Source organism: Populus alba, chromosome 13, assembly GCF_005239225.2.
Source record: "Populus alba chromosome 13, ASM523922v2, whole genome shotgun sequence".
In the NCBI taxonomy this organism is placed as follows: Eukaryota; Viridiplantae; Streptophyta; class Magnoliopsida; order Malpighiales; family Salicaceae; genus Populus; species Populus alba.
Window position 1 is genome coordinate 14,298,786 of NC_133296.1, and position 17,119 is coordinate 14,315,904.

Genomic DNA, 17,119 nt, shown 5'->3' on the forward strand with positions numbered 1-17,119 from the left:
TTTCTAGATGCTGCTTTAACCATAGGCAAGGCTGCTTTCTTGTTCTTGCTATGTCCTGGATTCCCGAACGAATGGGTGAAGTAATCGAGTAATTAAAGTATATATTCTTGCAAATATAAAAAAAGTAAGATTCACATTATTTCAGATTCCATTGACATGCAGTCTGGTCTGTTTAAATTAGAAGTACAGCTGTCTGATATGTATAACTGATTCAACTAACACTATATTTTCTTTTGCCATGTCTAGCGTAGGCTACGAAGCAATAAACATTGATGAAAACTCGATTCCGAGAGATCACATGGCAAATGCAATGATAGATAGGAAGTTGCATGAGTGTGTGAGGCAGAACATAAATACTGAGGAATTTAGAAGGCTTGTCCAGCAACGTTCAGCAGAGAAGCTAGTGACACCCTGCGGGAATACACTACTTCACGTAGCTGTAAGCTATGGAAGTGACAATTTTACATCTTATCTGGCTGGAACGTTTCCTTCTCTAATCACCATTCAAAACAGCCAGAAGGACACGATCCTTCATCTTGCTGCCAGAGAAGGAAAGGCCAGTCATGCAATTAGATCTCTTGTGGAATCAAATCCGATAACAAAGAAGTTGATCATGAAGAAAAATACAAAGGGAAACACTCCTTTGCATGATGCAGTGATCGCCGATAACAAAGAAGTTGCCGAACTCCTAGTTTCCAGAGATCCAGAAGTGGCCTATTACAACAACAAGAATGGCAAGTCTCCTTTATATCTGGCAGTTGAGAACGGCAATAAGAAAGAGATACTTGATGATCTCTTGCATTTGAGAGTTTCGTTCCCTATAAAAAGTGAAGATGGTGATGCCCTACCAAAAGGAAAGTCACCTGTTCATGCTGCCATCAAGCAACGTAACAGAGGTGATCACAGTTTCATCACTCACTAGAAAATGAATTACATACAAACAATTGTTGCAAAGCTATCATCTTTATATTCATTTGGAACATTTTCTTTTGATTTTCAGATATTTTGGAGAAAATTGGAAAGGAAAAGCCAGAGCTATTACGTCTCACGGAGGAAGAGTTAGGAAATTCACTGCATTATGCATCATCCATAGGTTTTCTGGAAGGAGTTCGATTCCTATTAACGAATTTTCACGATGGTGCTTATGAAACAAACCTTGAAGGCGACTATCCTATCCATCTAGCATGCAAACGTCACTCTGTAGATGTAGTGAAGGAATTTCTTGATAAATTCCCATATCCAAAAGAATTCCTCAATAAGGAAGGGCAGAACATTCTTCATGTAGCGGCCAAATATGGAAATGGCAGTGTGGTTAGGTACATACTCAAACAGGACAAGCAGCTCGTCGCACCGCTGGTAAATGCGACAGATGAGGATGGAAATACACCTTTGCATTTGGCAGCACGTCATGGCCGATGCAGGGCTACATTTCTTCTTGTGCGTGACAATCGCGTTGAACATTTCATTGTTAACAATAGAAATTGGACACCATATGAGTTGGCTGAAGATTTTTCCAAAAGAACTGAAGAGACATACATAGAAATGGTATGCTACTAATTTGATCATCATTTATCGAGCTACAAAAGTCTATATATTTTAGGAGTATTACTGATTTAATATTTTGGTATCTGGGCTTCCTCTTTGTTGCCAGCCTGCCGAGGAACGACAGCCGATTGATTCAACACGAGATCAAGGTATTTACGTTAAGATTATGATAAGTTTTTTATTTAAGAAACAATATTTTTTATAAAATACTACCCAAAAAAAGAGGAGAGAGAGGATGGATTAATAAAAAAAAGCTTTTTTTTTTTTTATCAACTGGATATCTTTTATTTTTATTTTTTATCTTTATTGCAATAAAATCATGAAATTTTTTGTCCAGATTTATTTTAATTGCTTTTAGTTTTTATGCAATAAAAACATTGCTAAATTTTTTTTTTCAAGAAAATCATCAATCCATTATTATTTTATTTTTTAATTAAAACTTATTTATAGATTATGATAGGTTGTTGTTAAAAAAAAACAAAACAATTTTATAAAGACATTAGTAATTAAAAATGGAACGTTTTAATAAGGAAAATGGTTTTGTTTAAAAAACAATATAGATACCTTTTTTATTTTTATTTCAAATCAATTTAAATTATTTTTTTATCCTATGGAATTTAAATTATTTATAAAAATTAATTTAATTATTATATAATTAAATAAAAAGATTAAAAGTATTTCGCAGCAGGAAATCAAATATCTTCAATATATATATATATATAGCTTCTGTTTTTGTGTTAGTTAACACTAACAATTACTCTTTCTCTATATTTTATAGGATTATATAATTTTCAATTTAATCTATATATTAAATACATACACACATCAATTTCTAAGTTCCCATATAAATTTTTTTTGATATAGAGAATTTCCAATACAAAATGCTATTTTGAAAAGCTAAATTGATAAAATAGTATTTTAAATAGTATAAATATAGTTTTTTTTACCATATCTATTCCAATGGAAAAAAGTCATTTGAAGAGCCCATTATATTGGAGTGAAAAAAACAAGTATTTTATTATTTCTTAATAAGTTTGATGTTATTTTGTTTTCTACATGGATATATTTAATTGGTTTATTTTTTTAGTGGCTCTACTTTGTTGGTTTTGGCTCTTTAAAAAGATATATAGAAATAGCATTTATAGGAGAGAAAATATATTTTAGCATTTTGTTTAGCTTTTCCCTTAAAGTGCAAAACAAATAAAAAAAAGTTAAAATATTAATTTTTTATTTTTGATTATCCGCTTCTCTTTTGAAGATGCTCTAACAATTAACTTAGAATCCTACTGTTGGTACTTGGCTTGTATTGGCAAATTTGGTGAGCCCTAAAACTGTACTTTAGCTTAATTATCTCATCTAATCTCATCAAATGACTTTTTCCCAAACATGAACTGATCACCAGTTTCAGTTGCTTTAGATTGTTGTCCAGCCATAGCGCGCAGAGAGAGAGAGCGCACTGCATATTAACATATAATATTTTTTATTTTATTTTATTTTATTTTTTGACAGGGCAAAGAAGTTGATTCAAATAAGATGGATACAAAAGAGGCATCACCAAAGGACGAAATAGGGGCTCAGTATTTTCTCTTGGTATTATTGCTTTTCTTCTTTCCTTTTTTTTTTTTTTTTTTCACTTGCCATCCCTAATCTTTTAAACTTCTAGTTCAAGCCCAATTGATTTAACTTGTATACCATTATATTAAAAAATTTCAAACCATTCCAGAAAATTACTTGTTCTGGGAAAGGCATTTGAAGGTCAATGCTTTTGGATGCAATTGAGGAAGTGCCAAGAACTCATTAAACAATTAAGTTTTTCCCCCGTGCTATATATATGCAGGTGACGACATTATCGATCTTATTCTTCAATGCCCGCCCTAAGAAATCCCTCAAGGAGCTTTTCCCAGTTACTCTACGGCCAATGTCACGAGCAAAAGAGGAAATAAAGAGCATGGTAGGGAGTCTTCTGGTGGTAACAGTTCTTGTTGCTGGTGTAACGTTTGCAGGTGCTATACAACTGCCACAATTAAGGGATAAAAATAACTCAAGTGAATTCAACAGCACTTATGAGAATCTTCTGTGTGGTTATTTATTTCTCGATGTGGGGGCTTTATCTACCTCTCTGGTAGCATCTCTAATCCTTCTCTGGTCAAACTTTAATTATCCCAGATATCAAATCCCTGCAGTTCAGTTTTCAATCTCCGTGGTTTGTTTGGCTATTATCATGATGTTCGGAGCATTCTTTTTTTCTGTGAGAATAGCATTGCTAGGATCCCATGGTGGGCTGTTAACAATCATCGCAGAAGTGGTGGCCGTTATGTTTTTCTTTGCTCAGGCATTCCTTGTTTTTCCTTGGATTATCCCGCTAAATTTCAACTATGTTCTTCTACAGGTTCTCTTGCACCCTTTCTACTACAGCTTTTTTTTTTTGTTTATCTACAGTAGCTGGTGGGTGCGTAATAAACTCTCTGATCTCAAGAGAAAGCACCATCTTTAGTAAGATCAGAGGTCGGGATTTTGGGGGATAACATCTTGGATTATGTCTTTCTAGCGATTGTGGTAATAATTTGAACTTGAAATAACTAATGAGTTTCCAATTGAATGTATGCGCACTTCTACTTTTTTATTTTAAGCATGCATTTACTAGACTCCTTTTGTTGTTGTTGGATTCAGTTAAAAAAAAAAATAAATCGAATATTCAAATTAAGATATTGTTATTTGTGGAGAATTAAAGACATCAACTTGGTTAAAAACAACAAACATCCATCCCATCCCTGCTCTAATTTGAATCAATAAGGTTAATAGGTTCAAGGCATTTGCTTTAGATTTGACATCACCCTTGAGGAAATCAAAAGAGAACTGCAGTATTTTTTCAAGGTAAAAGGACGAGCAATTTAAAAAAATGTTTTGTTCTAACAAATACAGCAAAACACTACCCCCACCATCAATAGAAGAGAACACAATAGTACAGATTGTGTCCCACGTTGTCATTTGATCATAAGTTTTTTTTGTTGTCTATAGTCTATATATACACCACACCTCCATCAACAGAAGAGAACACAATACATAATGCAGATTGTGTCCCACGTTGTCATTTGATGATAAGTCTTTTTTTTTGTTGTTGTCTACATGTATTTCCTTTTGAAATTGCGTTATTTTACAAAAATTATAATTTTTTTTATATTTTTAAATTATTTTAATATATTGATATTAAAAATAAATTTTAAAAAATAAAAAAATATTATTTTAATATATTTTAACAAAAAAAAAATATAATAACTAGTAACTACTATACTATTAAACAACCCTCCATACTGATTACAAAAACAAACAAAAAAGAGCAAAGGAGAAGAGAACTCCTGCTTTTCCTCCTGCCCCTTGTCAACTATGATCAGGTCATTTTCAAGCTTGCATTTCAGACTGTTTCTGTTGCAACCTTTCACTCTATCTTTTGCAAGCTTTGAGACTGTTATAGAAGTGGTTTTTTCAAAGGGGCTTTAAATGATGACCCCCTTGATCGCGGGGCTTCTCTCATCATTGAATGGCCTTTTAGGCCTCATTCTTGTCTGATATTGATAATACAGAGGAAATAAAAGACAAGACGGTTCGGCAAGGTGGTCATCATTATCTAAAAGAACCACTTCTATAATAGTGTCAAAGCTTGCAAAAACTCGCAAAAGATAGAGGGAAAGGTCGCGACAGGAACAGTCTGAAATGCAAGCTTGAAAATGATCTGATCGTAGGATGTCAAGTCTTGTCTTGAGCACATGTCATGACCCTTTTAACATTATTGCATCAAATTAGAGCAAGGGTGGGACGATGTTCGTTGAATTTATCGTAATGCAACGTGGTCAATGCTTGGCCATATCCTTGTTCTTGTTGAACTTGTTTTAAGGGGTGATTTTGGGACGGCCATTTTAATACTGTTAAGACCAACCAAGTTGATATCTTTAATTATTGAAAATAAAGACATTGTTGGCCTAAATTGTTTCATTTATGGACAGTGGATAATGCATCCCTTCAATGCATATATCTAGAGTAGAACTTTTGATGAGTTGATTTTTATAATTGAAGCTAAGATTTTTCTATTGATTAATGTAGTTAATGACATGCACCTCTATTTATTAATATGCATTGATAAGTTCAATTATGCTAACCATACAATGAGTGTTGTAGAAACATATGTTTCAATTGCTCCCAATTATAAGTTAAAAAAGACTCTAAGTCAATGCACTAGTCCGGCATTGCATTTTAAGGAATGAATAAATTATTTTACCATGAAATCACCATCAATTCTAGTATTGTTACAAGTCTCTATAGAGTGAGCCACCTATTGCCTTGGATTCCTTTTGCTATCTAATTATTAAAACTTTAGTGGTTGATAGCTCAAAGACATCCTTAACATGCTTATCATTTGTGTGTATGGCTTTGCATAAGAATATAAAGGTTAAACTGAAATTTCTATTTGGTCTATGATGACCTTCTTGATGTGATTTTTCAGTTGATTTTGTTGTGCATACTGCACCGAAAGCAAACACAAATAAAACACAAACAAGCAGATTTACGTGGTTCCCCAAAACCAGGTACGTCCACGGAGACAGTAGATTGTATATTATTGGAGGAATGATACAAACACTCAACTCAACCCAGTACAATCCCACAAAACCCAGTGTTTCATTCTTACACTTGGTGTTTCTCTCAAATCTGCACTTGCACTCATTCTCACAGTTGCATTATTTTCTTCTCTGCACTTGACACACTTCCTCTACTCTTCTGTGCACTCTCTCATCTCTGTCTTTATAGGAGAGCCTTGGCAGCTTGATGAGAAGTGATGGTGGTAAAAAAGAAAAGGAGAGGGTGGTTGAGAAAAATGTTGACAATTGTAAATGTTGACAATTTGCTACAAATCTCCACCTTGGCAAGATTTTTCCATCCAATCCTCATGATCGATCAATGCTGCCTCCATTGCACCATATGGCGCTGCACCCTGAAGGTGCTCAACATCGAGAGATGTTGATCAAGTCCAAACAATGTTGGAACTTGATCATTGAGACATATTTTGTGAGCATGTCAGCTGGATTATCTACGGTACCAATCTTCTGTAGCAGAATATCCCCTTCATCCATAATTTCTCGAACAAAATGAAATTGAACATCGATATGCTTGGTGCGGGAATGATGAACCTGATTATTTGCAAGACAAATAGCACTTTGACTATCACAATGGACATCCACATGCTCTTGAACAATTCCCAAATCTTCAATCAACCCATATAACCAAATAACTTCCTTGAAAGCTTCTGTTATTGCCATGTACTCTGCCTCAGTTGTTGACAAAGCTACTGTTGATTGTAAAGTTGACCTCCAACTTACAGGCCCTTTAGCAAGTGTAAACACATAGCCTGTTGTGGAACGACGCTTGTCTAAGTCACCAGCATAATCCGAATCCACATAACCAACTAAATTTTGTTCGAGTCTATCATCCCTCTCAAACTTCAAACCAATATCAGTTGTGCCATGAATGTACCGTAGAATCCACTTAACTGCCTGCCAGTGACCCTTTCCCGGATCATGCATATACCTGCTCACCATACTGACAACATGTGAAATATCTGGTCTTGTACAAACCATTGCATACATTAATGCACCAACTGTATTTGCATACGAAATTTAAGACATATGTTTGTGCTCTTCCTCTGTGCGTGGAGACATTGAAGCACTTAGCTTAACATGAGGAGCTAAAGGTGTGCTTACCGGCTTGGTCTTACCATTTACCCCAAATCTCTGTAGAAGTTTCTTCAAGTATTGGGTCTGTGTCAAACAGACTGTGCCTTTTCTTTTGTCTCTCTAAATCTCCATGCCAAGAATCTTCTTAGCTTCTCCAAGGTCTTTCATTTCAAACTCAGTTCTTAGTTGAGCTTTCAGTCTATCAATCTCCACCTTGCTCTTTGATGCAATCAACATATCATCCACATATAAGAGCAAATAGATGAAAGAACCATCAAGAAGTCTGCGAAAATATACACAGTTGTCAAGCTGACTCCGTGTGTATCCATGTTCTGTCATGAACTTATCAAATCGCTTATACCACTGGCAAGGAGATTGTTTCAAGCCATATAATGACTTCTTCAGTTTACAAGCCCAATTCTCTTTCCCAGTGACTTTGAAACCATCTGGCTGAGACATGTAAATTTCCTCTTCCAAATCTCCATGTAGGAAGGTAGTTTTCACATCAAATTGGGCTAACTCCAAATCAAATTATGAAACTAAGGCTAGCAAAATACGAATTGATGAATGCTTAACAACTGGAGAGAATACCTCATTATAATCTATCCCCTCCTTTTGAGCATAACCTTTTGCTACCAATCTTACTTTGAATCGGATGTCTAGGATTACCTTCCTTCTTGGCATATACCCATTTGCAACCGTCTTCTTTCCCTTAGGGAGTTGTACCAAATCCCAAGTTTGATTCTTGTGGAGAGATTTCATCTCTTCATCCATTGCCTCTTTCCATTTTGCACTTTCTACACTCTGTACTGCTTCTTTGTAGGTGTAGGGGATTCCATCATCAATCACTGGAAGTGCATAAGCCACCATGTTACAATACCGAGCAGGTTTCTTGATAACTCTTTTTGGTTTACTCGTTGCAATGGATTCTTGTTGTGTGGTTACTGGAGTTGTTGCATCCTCTTCATCTGAACTTTCATCTGAATCTCCTTCAGTAGGGATTGTCTGAACAGTCTTTATAGGGATGACTGAAGTCTCCAACTCCACCTGTTGTGCGTCACCAGACTATTTTTCCTTCTCCTGTGATTTCTCTTGTTGTAACATGCCAGACTCATCAAAAGTGACATCTCTACTCAAAATCACTTTCTTTGATTCAGAACACCAGAGTCTGTAACCTTTTACTCCTCCACTAAAGCCCAAAAATATAGATTTCTTGGCTCTAGGATCTAGCTTGGACTCAGTAACATGATAATATGCTGAGCAACCAAATATACACATAGAGTCATAATCATTTGCAGGAGAGCCTGACCATACCTCCAAGGGGGTTCTTCCATTTAATGCTGCTGAAGGTAACCGATTAACAATATGACGGGCATACCTTAATGCCTCGCCCCAGAACACTTTGCTTAGTCTTGAATATGATAGCATACATCGGACTTTCTCCATCAGTGTGCGGTCCATGCGTTCTGCTACTTCATTTTGTTGTGGTGTTTTGCGCATAGTAAAATGTCGTTTGATCCCTTCATCCTGGAAAACTTCAAAGAAAGGATCTGAAGTGTACTCACCACCATTATCTGATCGAAGAGTCTTAACTCTCCTTCCTGTTTGAGTCTCCACCATTTTCTTCCATTTCAGAAAGATATCAAGGATCTCATCCTTGTGTTTCATCATGTACACCCATACTCGTCTTGAGAAATCATCAATAAAAGTAACAAACCAACGATTACCTCCAAGAGATTCATTCTTTGAAGGTCCCCATACATCTGTGTGAACATAATCTAGAATCCCTTTTGTGTTGTGTACTGCAGTGCCAAACTTGACCCTTGTCTGTTTTCCAAGAACACAATGCTCACAGAACCCATGCTTCCTAGTCTTGGCTCCTTTTAATAGACCTTGCTTGACTAGTCCTTGCAAAGCCTTTTCACCAGCATGCCCTAAGCGCATGTGCCAAACTCTAGAATTATTTGCTTCAGCATCTTCTAAGCTTTTGGAAACAGCTGCTGTACCAGTAACGATAGATCCATCCAGGAAATATAAGTTTCCCATCCTCGTGCCTCTTAAGACAACTAATACACCACGGATTGCTCTCAGGATTCCACCATGCATGATAATCTTATAACCACTGGATTCTAGGACTCCAAGTGAGAAGAGATTTTTCTTCAAGTCAGGTACATACCATACCTTTGTTAGTGTCTTGACTACCCCATTATGCATCTTCAGATGGATAGTCCCAATCCCTTTGACCTTAGAAACATCATCATTGCCCATCAACACAACTCCTCCATCAAACTCCTCAAGTCTCGAGAATAAGTGCTTGTTAGGGGACATGTGATAGGAATATGCAGAATCAAGGATCCATTCACCACAATGTTTTTCTGGTGATGAGACCATGAATGCAGAGTCTCGTTCATCTTCATCTCGTGCAATGTTCGCAGTTGGTTCATCTTTTTCCTTATTGCCCTTGATTGGACAATCTTTCTTCCAGTGCCCCTTTTTGTGACAAAAGGCACACTCATCTTTTGCAAGATATCGCCTGTTTGATGATTCTCCTCTAGATTTTGAGCAAGATCTCCCTCACCCTCGAAATCTTCTAGGGTTTGTTCTGCCTCTAACTGTTAATGCTTCTGACGTTGACTCCTTGTGAACAATCTGGTCCTTCTTCTGGTACTCATTGTTCACCAAAGCATTCGACACATCAATGAATTTAATCTTTTCTTTACCATACAGTAAAGTGGTGACAAGATGTTCATATGTGTCAGGCAGTGAATTTAATAACAGTAGAGCTTTATCTTCATCATCAATTTCCACATCTAAATTCTTCAAATCAACTATCATTTTATTGAAATCATTCAAATGCTCATTCATGGAAGTACCTTTCTTGTGTTGAAAACGGAAGATCCTTTTCTTCAAGTAGAGACAATTCTCTATACTCTTCTTCATAAACTTGTCCTCAAGTGCTTGCCATAATTCCTTTGCAGAGTTTTGTTCTGAAAAGATGTACTTCTGATCCTTTACAAGACAAAGTCGGATGGAACTGCAGGCTAACCGATTTATCCTCTCCCAGCTTTTCTCATCCAAATCCTCCGGTTTATCTTCTAGAGTGAAATCCAAATTCATTTGGACAAGCATATCCATAACTTCACATTTCCACATGCCAAAATTACCTTTCCCGTCAAACTTCTCCACCTCAAATTTGGTACGCGATACCGGGATGTATTGTGGAGGTATACTAGCATTCCCCGCTGATCTTTCTTCTGGAATATCAGCCATTAGGATGCCTTTGGATTACAAATGGACTCCCGAAATTGTTAAAAACACGCACTTTTATGCTTAAAAGAGCCAAAACAATAACTTCGGTGTGCTGTTTCACAAAACGGACACCACAGTTGCGTTCAGAATGGTTGAAAATGCTAGGAACAAGCTTGACTCGGCCAAAAACGGGCTACAAAATCACTAAGTTGGCCAAAAAACCAATCTGACCGAGTTGACTAAGGAAAGGAATATTCTGTCAAAGTCAAGGGAATATTCTGTCACTGCCAAGGGAATATTCTGTCACTATTAACGAAATATTCTCATTCTGTCAAGAGAATATTCTGTCACTGTTAGGTGACGTGGCCGATGACGTGGCCGTGTGGACCCTATTGATGACGTGGACAATGACTCAGCGCCGATGTGTCGTCTGACGTGGCTGTCTTCTCAGGCTAGAATTCCTGCACTGTCTGGTTTTTCTGGCAGATTTCTGGCGAAACTGCGGCAAGATCTACATGGCTCGTTTCAACTCCGATTTCAATGATCTTTATATTGCCGGACTCGTATCGACGAGAGGAATCTCTGTAGATGGTGAAAATCAAGATCTGAGAACTTTGAAAATTCTGCAACTTCGAACCGAGAGCTGAAAAACGTGTTTTTTTTAGTGTTCTAGCTTCCCTAAAGCTCTGATACCAATTTGTTATGCATACTGGACAGAAAGCAAACACAAATAAAACACAAACAAGCAGATTTACGTGGTTCCCCAAAACCGGGTACGTCCACGGAGATAGTAGATTGTATATTATTGGAGGAATGATACAAACACTCAACTCAACCCAGTACAATCCCACAAAACCCAATGTTTCACTTTTACACTCGGTGTTTCTCTCAAATATGCACTTGCACTCACTCTCATAGTTGCATTATTTTCGTTGTTTCTCTCAAATCTGCACTTGCACTCACTCTCACAGTTGCATTATTTTTTTCTCTGCACTTGACACACTTCCTTTACTCTTCTGTGCACTCTCTCGTCTCTGTCTTTATAGGAGAGCCTTGGCAGCTTGATGAGAAGTGATGATGGTCAAAAAGAAAAGGTGAGGGTGGTTGATAGTGGTTGAGAAAAATGTTGACAATTGCAAATGTTGACAATTTGCTACAGATTTGTGGTGAAGATATCGTAAGTAATGCTACAAATATTCTTTGTAAATCTAATTGTAAAATCTTCAGCAACATCTAGTTGATCTTCTTGCGCAACCTTGATAGCCAAAGTCGAAGAATCATCCAATAAATGTAAAGTCTTTGATTCTAAGTGGTCAAGTTATCTATTGTATTCAAAATATTCAAGTAATGTTACTACTCTAAAAGTTTTAATTTGCTTTCTGCATATAAAAAGATCACTAAGTTTTAAATTTATATTTGAGAAACATCATTTTAAGCTTAGAACTACAGATTTAAAATTACATGGATAATGTTTGAAGCTTAGATTGTTAGTATCAAATTTAATATCTAACTTTAAAATTTAAAATTCTTTTAATTGAAAACAAGGATAAATGTCAACGAATTATACAACATGAATTAATTTTTTTAAAAATTTTTTGATCATGAAACTATAATATTTTCAACTTAATCTTTCAAAATTATATTAAAACAGTTTTACATGTTAAGATTTGTTTTTTTAATTTTCATTGTCTTACATGTACAAAATGTCAACGAATTTTACAACATGAATTAAAAATTGATTTTGCAAAACAAAATTTTATGTTTAGTTAAAACAAAACTTAAGAACTTGACCAAATTTAATTAAAAAAAAACCCATTTGAATATTGGTATGGAAAACTTTAATTTGCTCTATAAAGTTTCAACTTATCTATTATTTGATCCTTGTTGTTATAGAATTTCACATTTTAGTCCTATCTTTTTTATTTAAGAAAAAAATTTAGTGTCTGAACATTGAGAGAGAAGAGAAAAAGTTAGCAAAAAATATTAAAGAGAGAAAAAGTGCTTTAATGGACATATTTTAATTATAAAAAGATTGATCTTGTTGTTAATGAATTTATCTTTTCAATGAAAGCGTAATGAAGGTGATGTTTCAAACCTTGAGCTTTTATTTTTCAAACACACGTTCCCAACTGGTGCTTAAACCTTTCCAGGGACACAACTTTTTTCCTTGATAACTTAACTAAAAAAAGTCCATTTAAGGTATTTTCGTGCAACATAGTAATTTATGTAAGTTTTAAGTTTATAAGAAAATAACATAAAATATCCCTTGGGCTTCTTGATAAACAGTTAAAAATTTTGGATCTTTTTACCTAAACCTAAGTTACAATCTGATGCCATTGTGGATCCTGTTCCTTTAATCTTTGAGTGTTCGCACAGTGAGTTATATTCTCAAGTTAAGAATAAGGACAATCAGTCGCCTATGGAACATTTTTATCCTTTTCTTTTATAGGTTTGCTTGCTATTACAAGAAAGAATCATTTTAATTTAAAAATTTAAATTATTAAATAAAATTTTAAGATATAAATTATATTATTATCTAATATGTTTTTTTAAGTAAAAATCAAGAATAAAAGTAGTGAGATTTAAACTTGAGATTCTTTAATTATTAAAGTTATAATACCATGTAAAAGAATTATCTAAATTTAAAAATTTATTTAATCATGATCATGTTGCTGAGTCCTGGCTGCGCACAACAAATTGGAGAAGGATTTGAGTACTCCAAGTATATTCATGCAAGTGAAATCAAAGTAACATCTATATCACTTCAGATTCTATTGAAATGCACTCTGTTCACTTCAAATAAATGTTCAGCTCCGATTTGTAGCTGATTCAAGTGCTAACATAATTATTTTTCTTCTGCTATGGGTACTCTACTCATAAAAATAGACGATGAGCCTCATGAGCCAAATGAAATGATGGATCCTTCATTATATGAATTTGTGAAGCTTGACAGCGTTGTTCCATTTAAGAGCTGTGTTCGAAAACGTTCAGCAAAGGAGCTACAGACTCCCGCTGGGAATTCACTGCTTCATGTAGCTGTAAGCTATGGAAGTGACAATATTACATCTTATCTGGCTGAAACGTTTCCTTCTCTAATCACCATCCAAAACAGCCAGAAGGACACAATCCTTCATCTTGCTGCCAGAGAAGGAAAGGCCAGTGATACAATTAAATCTCTTGCGGAATCGAATCCGAGCTTGATGAGGAAGAAAAATACAAAGGGAAACACTCCTTTGCATGATGCTGTGATCAAGGGCAACAAAGAACTTGCCATTTTCCTAGTTTCCAAAGATCCAGAAGTGGCCTATTACAACAACAAGAATGGCAGGTCTCCTTTATATCTGGCAGTTGAGAACGGCAATAAGAAAGAGATACTTGATGATCTCTTGAAAACAGAAGCTTCGTTCCCTATAGAAAGTGAAGATGGTGATGCCCTACCAAAAGGAAAGTCACCAGTTCATGCTGCCATCGAGCAACGTAACAGAGGTGATTACAATGTCTATACTCGGTAGAAAATGATTTACATACTGACAGTTGTTGCAAACCTATCATCTTCATATTCATTTGAAACAATTTCTTTTGTTTTTCAGATATGTTGGAGAAAATTGAAAAAGCAAAGCCAGATCTATTATGTCTCACTGACAAAGAGTTGGGAAATTCACTGCATTATGCATCATCCAGAGGTTTTCAGGAGGGAGTTCAATTCCTTTTACAAAAGTTTCTCAATGGTGCTTATAAAAGAAACCATGAAGGCAACTATCCTATCCATCTAGCATGCAAAAATGACTCTGTTGATGTAGTCAAGGAATTTCTGACGATTACCCCATTTCCAAAAGAATTCCTCAATAAAAAAGGGCAGAACATTCTTCATGTAGCGGCGGAAAATGGAAATGGCAATGTGGTTAGGTACATACTCAGACAAGAGAAGACGCTCGTAGAACCGCTGCTAAATGAGATGGATGAGGATGGAAATACACCTTTGCATTTGGCAACAAATCATGGTCATTCCGTGGCTGCATTTGTTCTTGTGCGTGACAAACGCGTTGATAGTTCGATTGTTAACAATGAAAATTTGACACCATATGATATTGCTGAAAAACAATCCAAAATAGCTGTAGAGCAATATGAAAAAACAGATGAAATGGTACGCTATTTGATCATCATTTATTGAGCTAAAACAGCATATTTTTTAGGAGTATTATTGATTTAATATTTTGGTATGTGGGATTCCTATTTGTTGCCAGCTTGCTGAGTATCGAAAGCAGTTTGATTCAAAGAACAGTACCCCTGCGGACAAGAACCAGGTATAAGTGTTGTGTTGAAATTTTCTTCGCCCAAAGAACTATTTTCCAAAAATTTGCTGATCACCAGTTTCAGTGGCTTATATTCATTAACATAAAATTGTTTCTGTTTTACAGGACAATGCAGTTGATTCAAAGGAGCATGACACAAAAAAGTCACCACCAAAGGACTTCAAACTGCTTGATTATTATGGAGCGGTATTATTTCTTTTCTTCCTTCCTATTTTTTTCTTGCCATCCCTAATCTTTTAAACATCTAGTTCAAGACCGATTAATTTAGATTCTATACAATTATATTCAAAATTCTGAAATCATTCCAGAATCTTGCTTGTTCTGAAAAAAAAAAAAAAGGGATTTCAAGGCCAATGCTTTTGCATGCGATTGAGGATGTGCCGGAAACTCATTATAATGAAGTTGATTTCCCCTTGCTATGCAGATGATAACATTATCTATCTTATACTTCCATGCCCGCCCTAAAAAATCCCTATATGAGCGTTTCACTAGTACTCAAGGCAAGCCGCCAAGGAAACAGGAAACAAAGAGCAGGATAGAGAATCTTCTTGTTGTAGCGGTGCTTGTTGCTGGTGTAACCTTCGCTGGTGCCATACAGATACCACAACTACGGGATAAAAATAACAAGAGTGAGCATCTTCATGAACTTAACAGCACTGCTACTGCCTCCCGGAACAGCACTGCCTTTGACAGTCCTACTGGTTCATCTCTTTTGGATGGTTATTTATGTCTTGATGTGTGGGCTTTAAATACCTCTGTGGTGGCAGCTATAATCCTTCTTTGGACAAACTTGAATGATGTCAAGTTTGCACCATTTGCACTTTGGTTTTCATCGTTAATGGTGGGTGGGTCTATTTACATGATGTGCTTGTCATTCTTTTTTGCCGTGAGCATAGCATTAGGTGGATCCAATTACGGGGTGTTCGCGATCATCATTATAGTGGTGGGGATAGCGTTTTTCGTTGCCCAAACATTGCTTTATATTCAATGGATTCTTCCACCATCCGTCAACCAAATTATGGAAGGATTGGTCTCGCATTATGTCTACTACATCTCGTTTTTCGTGCTTGTCTACAGTTGGAGGTGGCTGACTGATAAACTTCCTGATCTCTGTAGAAAGAAAGAACTAGTAACTATCCAGGTTGATCTTCATCAAGAGAAGTCAGGATTCTGAGGGATTGCCCTCTTTTAAAAGGTTATTTTTGGGAATGAATAAACATCTTGGAATATTGTGTGTGCCTAGCTATTGAAATAATAATTTGAACTTGTAATAACTTCTGATTTTCCGGTTGAAATAATGAATTGAATGTGTTCTATCAATATGTTCTCTCATAGATAAATATATTTTAAGAGAAAAATGTCAAGTTTAGTTCATTTTCTTTGATCAATAAATTTATATTCTAATGGAATGGAAATGATGTAGTGCTTGATAAAAATAACAATAATTCAAATCTTAATTATTTTTTGTTCCTAAACTAATATAAATCATTGAATTCAGAATCAATATTAAGATTTAGTGTATGACTAGTCTATGGATCCAAATCACTTTCTCTTAATTAGATTTTTTAATTTGTATTGTATACTACCATGGTTCATCAATATTCATTTAGATTAAGCTGTTAGGTGAAGTTTTAAGATATGATTTATATTATTATTTAATAAATTATATGTAAAGAATAAAATTTGCTAATACTACAACCTTACGGATCTTCTCTATGTATAATATATATTCCAATTACATATAATGGTTTTGGATACGTGTAAGTAATGTAGGTGAAAGCATGCCGGCCTTGCCTCGCTAAGGTTTTTGGTGCTTATGTTTTCAAGCTCCTCGCATCACTGTATATAAGTGTAGGTGTTCTTTGCAAATTAGTTTTCCAACTAGCAAGTTTTTCTTCTTTTATTTCCTCCAGCTTTCTGTAGTTCTCTTGTGTTTAAAGTTTCTAAAAACTTCCACTCTAAGCATTTCCTTTTTATTTCTATGTTTATCTCTTTCTATCAACTTTTGTGGTGATTATTAATTAGATCTGCAACTGCTTAGAGCACAACCCAACTTTTTATTTATTGCATCTCTTTAATCTAACTGCCTTTGGTTATTAAAGTTTGACTTTTTAAGTTGAAAGTTAGCATTTTTATTGCTTTTTTTTTTCCACCTGTAAATAACTTTGTTTTATTGGAATTATTAGGTGTTTTCAGCTTTCTTTGTAACTGTCATTTCCATAAATATTTCTTTTTGAATTTTGCTAATTTGGAAATTTGAGTTCTCAATTTAGGAATCTTGGTGGGGGG

At 35.4% G+C, this 17,119-nt stretch overlaps 2 protein-coding genes and 1 long non-coding RNA gene across 3 annotated transcripts in view; all 3 read left to right on the forward strand.

Moving 5' to 3' along the window:
* The first annotated feature begins 211 nt into the window (after positions 1–211).
* The window catches only part of LOC118042774 (protein ACCELERATED CELL DEATH 6), a 28,203-nt gene continuing 11,295 nt past the window's right edge, over positions 212–17,119 (forward strand). Inside the window, exons 1-2 of the mRNA XM_073403931.1 lie at positions 212–896; positions 1,001–1,545. Coding sequence (XP_073260032.1) covers positions 239–896; positions 1,001–1,545 — 1,203 coding nt within the window. The 5' untranslated portion in view covers positions 212–238. The remainder of the gene's footprint in view (positions 897–1,000; positions 1,546–17,119) is intronic.
* LOC140954398 (uncharacterized) lies at positions 3,050–4,139 on the forward strand. The gene is made up of 2 exons (XR_012167613.1): positions 3,050–3,135; positions 3,383–4,139. It is a non-coding gene; the product is annotated as an uncharacterized lncRNA (long non-coding RNA).
* Positions 13,259–16,059, forward strand: LOC118042773 (protein ACCELERATED CELL DEATH 6). The gene is made up of 5 exons (XM_035050479.2): positions 13,259–14,003; positions 14,108–14,661; positions 14,762–14,821; positions 14,936–15,016; positions 15,255–16,059. The coding sequence occupies exons 1-5, from the start codon at positions 13,379–13,381 to the stop codon at positions 16,002–16,004; spliced, it is 2,070 nt and encodes a 689-aa protein (XP_034906370.1). The 5' UTR covers positions 13,259–13,378; the 3' UTR covers positions 16,005–16,059.

What these genes read in the sequence shown, in the direction of transcription:
- LOC118042773 (XM_035050479.2), top strand. Translation starts at nt 13,379, where the DNA reads ATGGGTACTCTACTCATAAAAATAGACGATGAGCCTCATGAGCCAAAT. An exon ending in CATCGAGCAACGTAACAGAG is followed by an intron (nt 14,004 to 14,107) that starts GTGATTACAATG and finishes TTTGTTTTTCAG; the next exon opens with ATATGTTGGAGAAAATTGAA. An exon ending in CCCCTGCGGACAAGAACCAG is followed by an intron (nt 14,822 to 14,935) that starts GTATAAGTGTTG and finishes TCTGTTTTACAG; the next exon opens with GACAATGCAGTTGATTCAAA.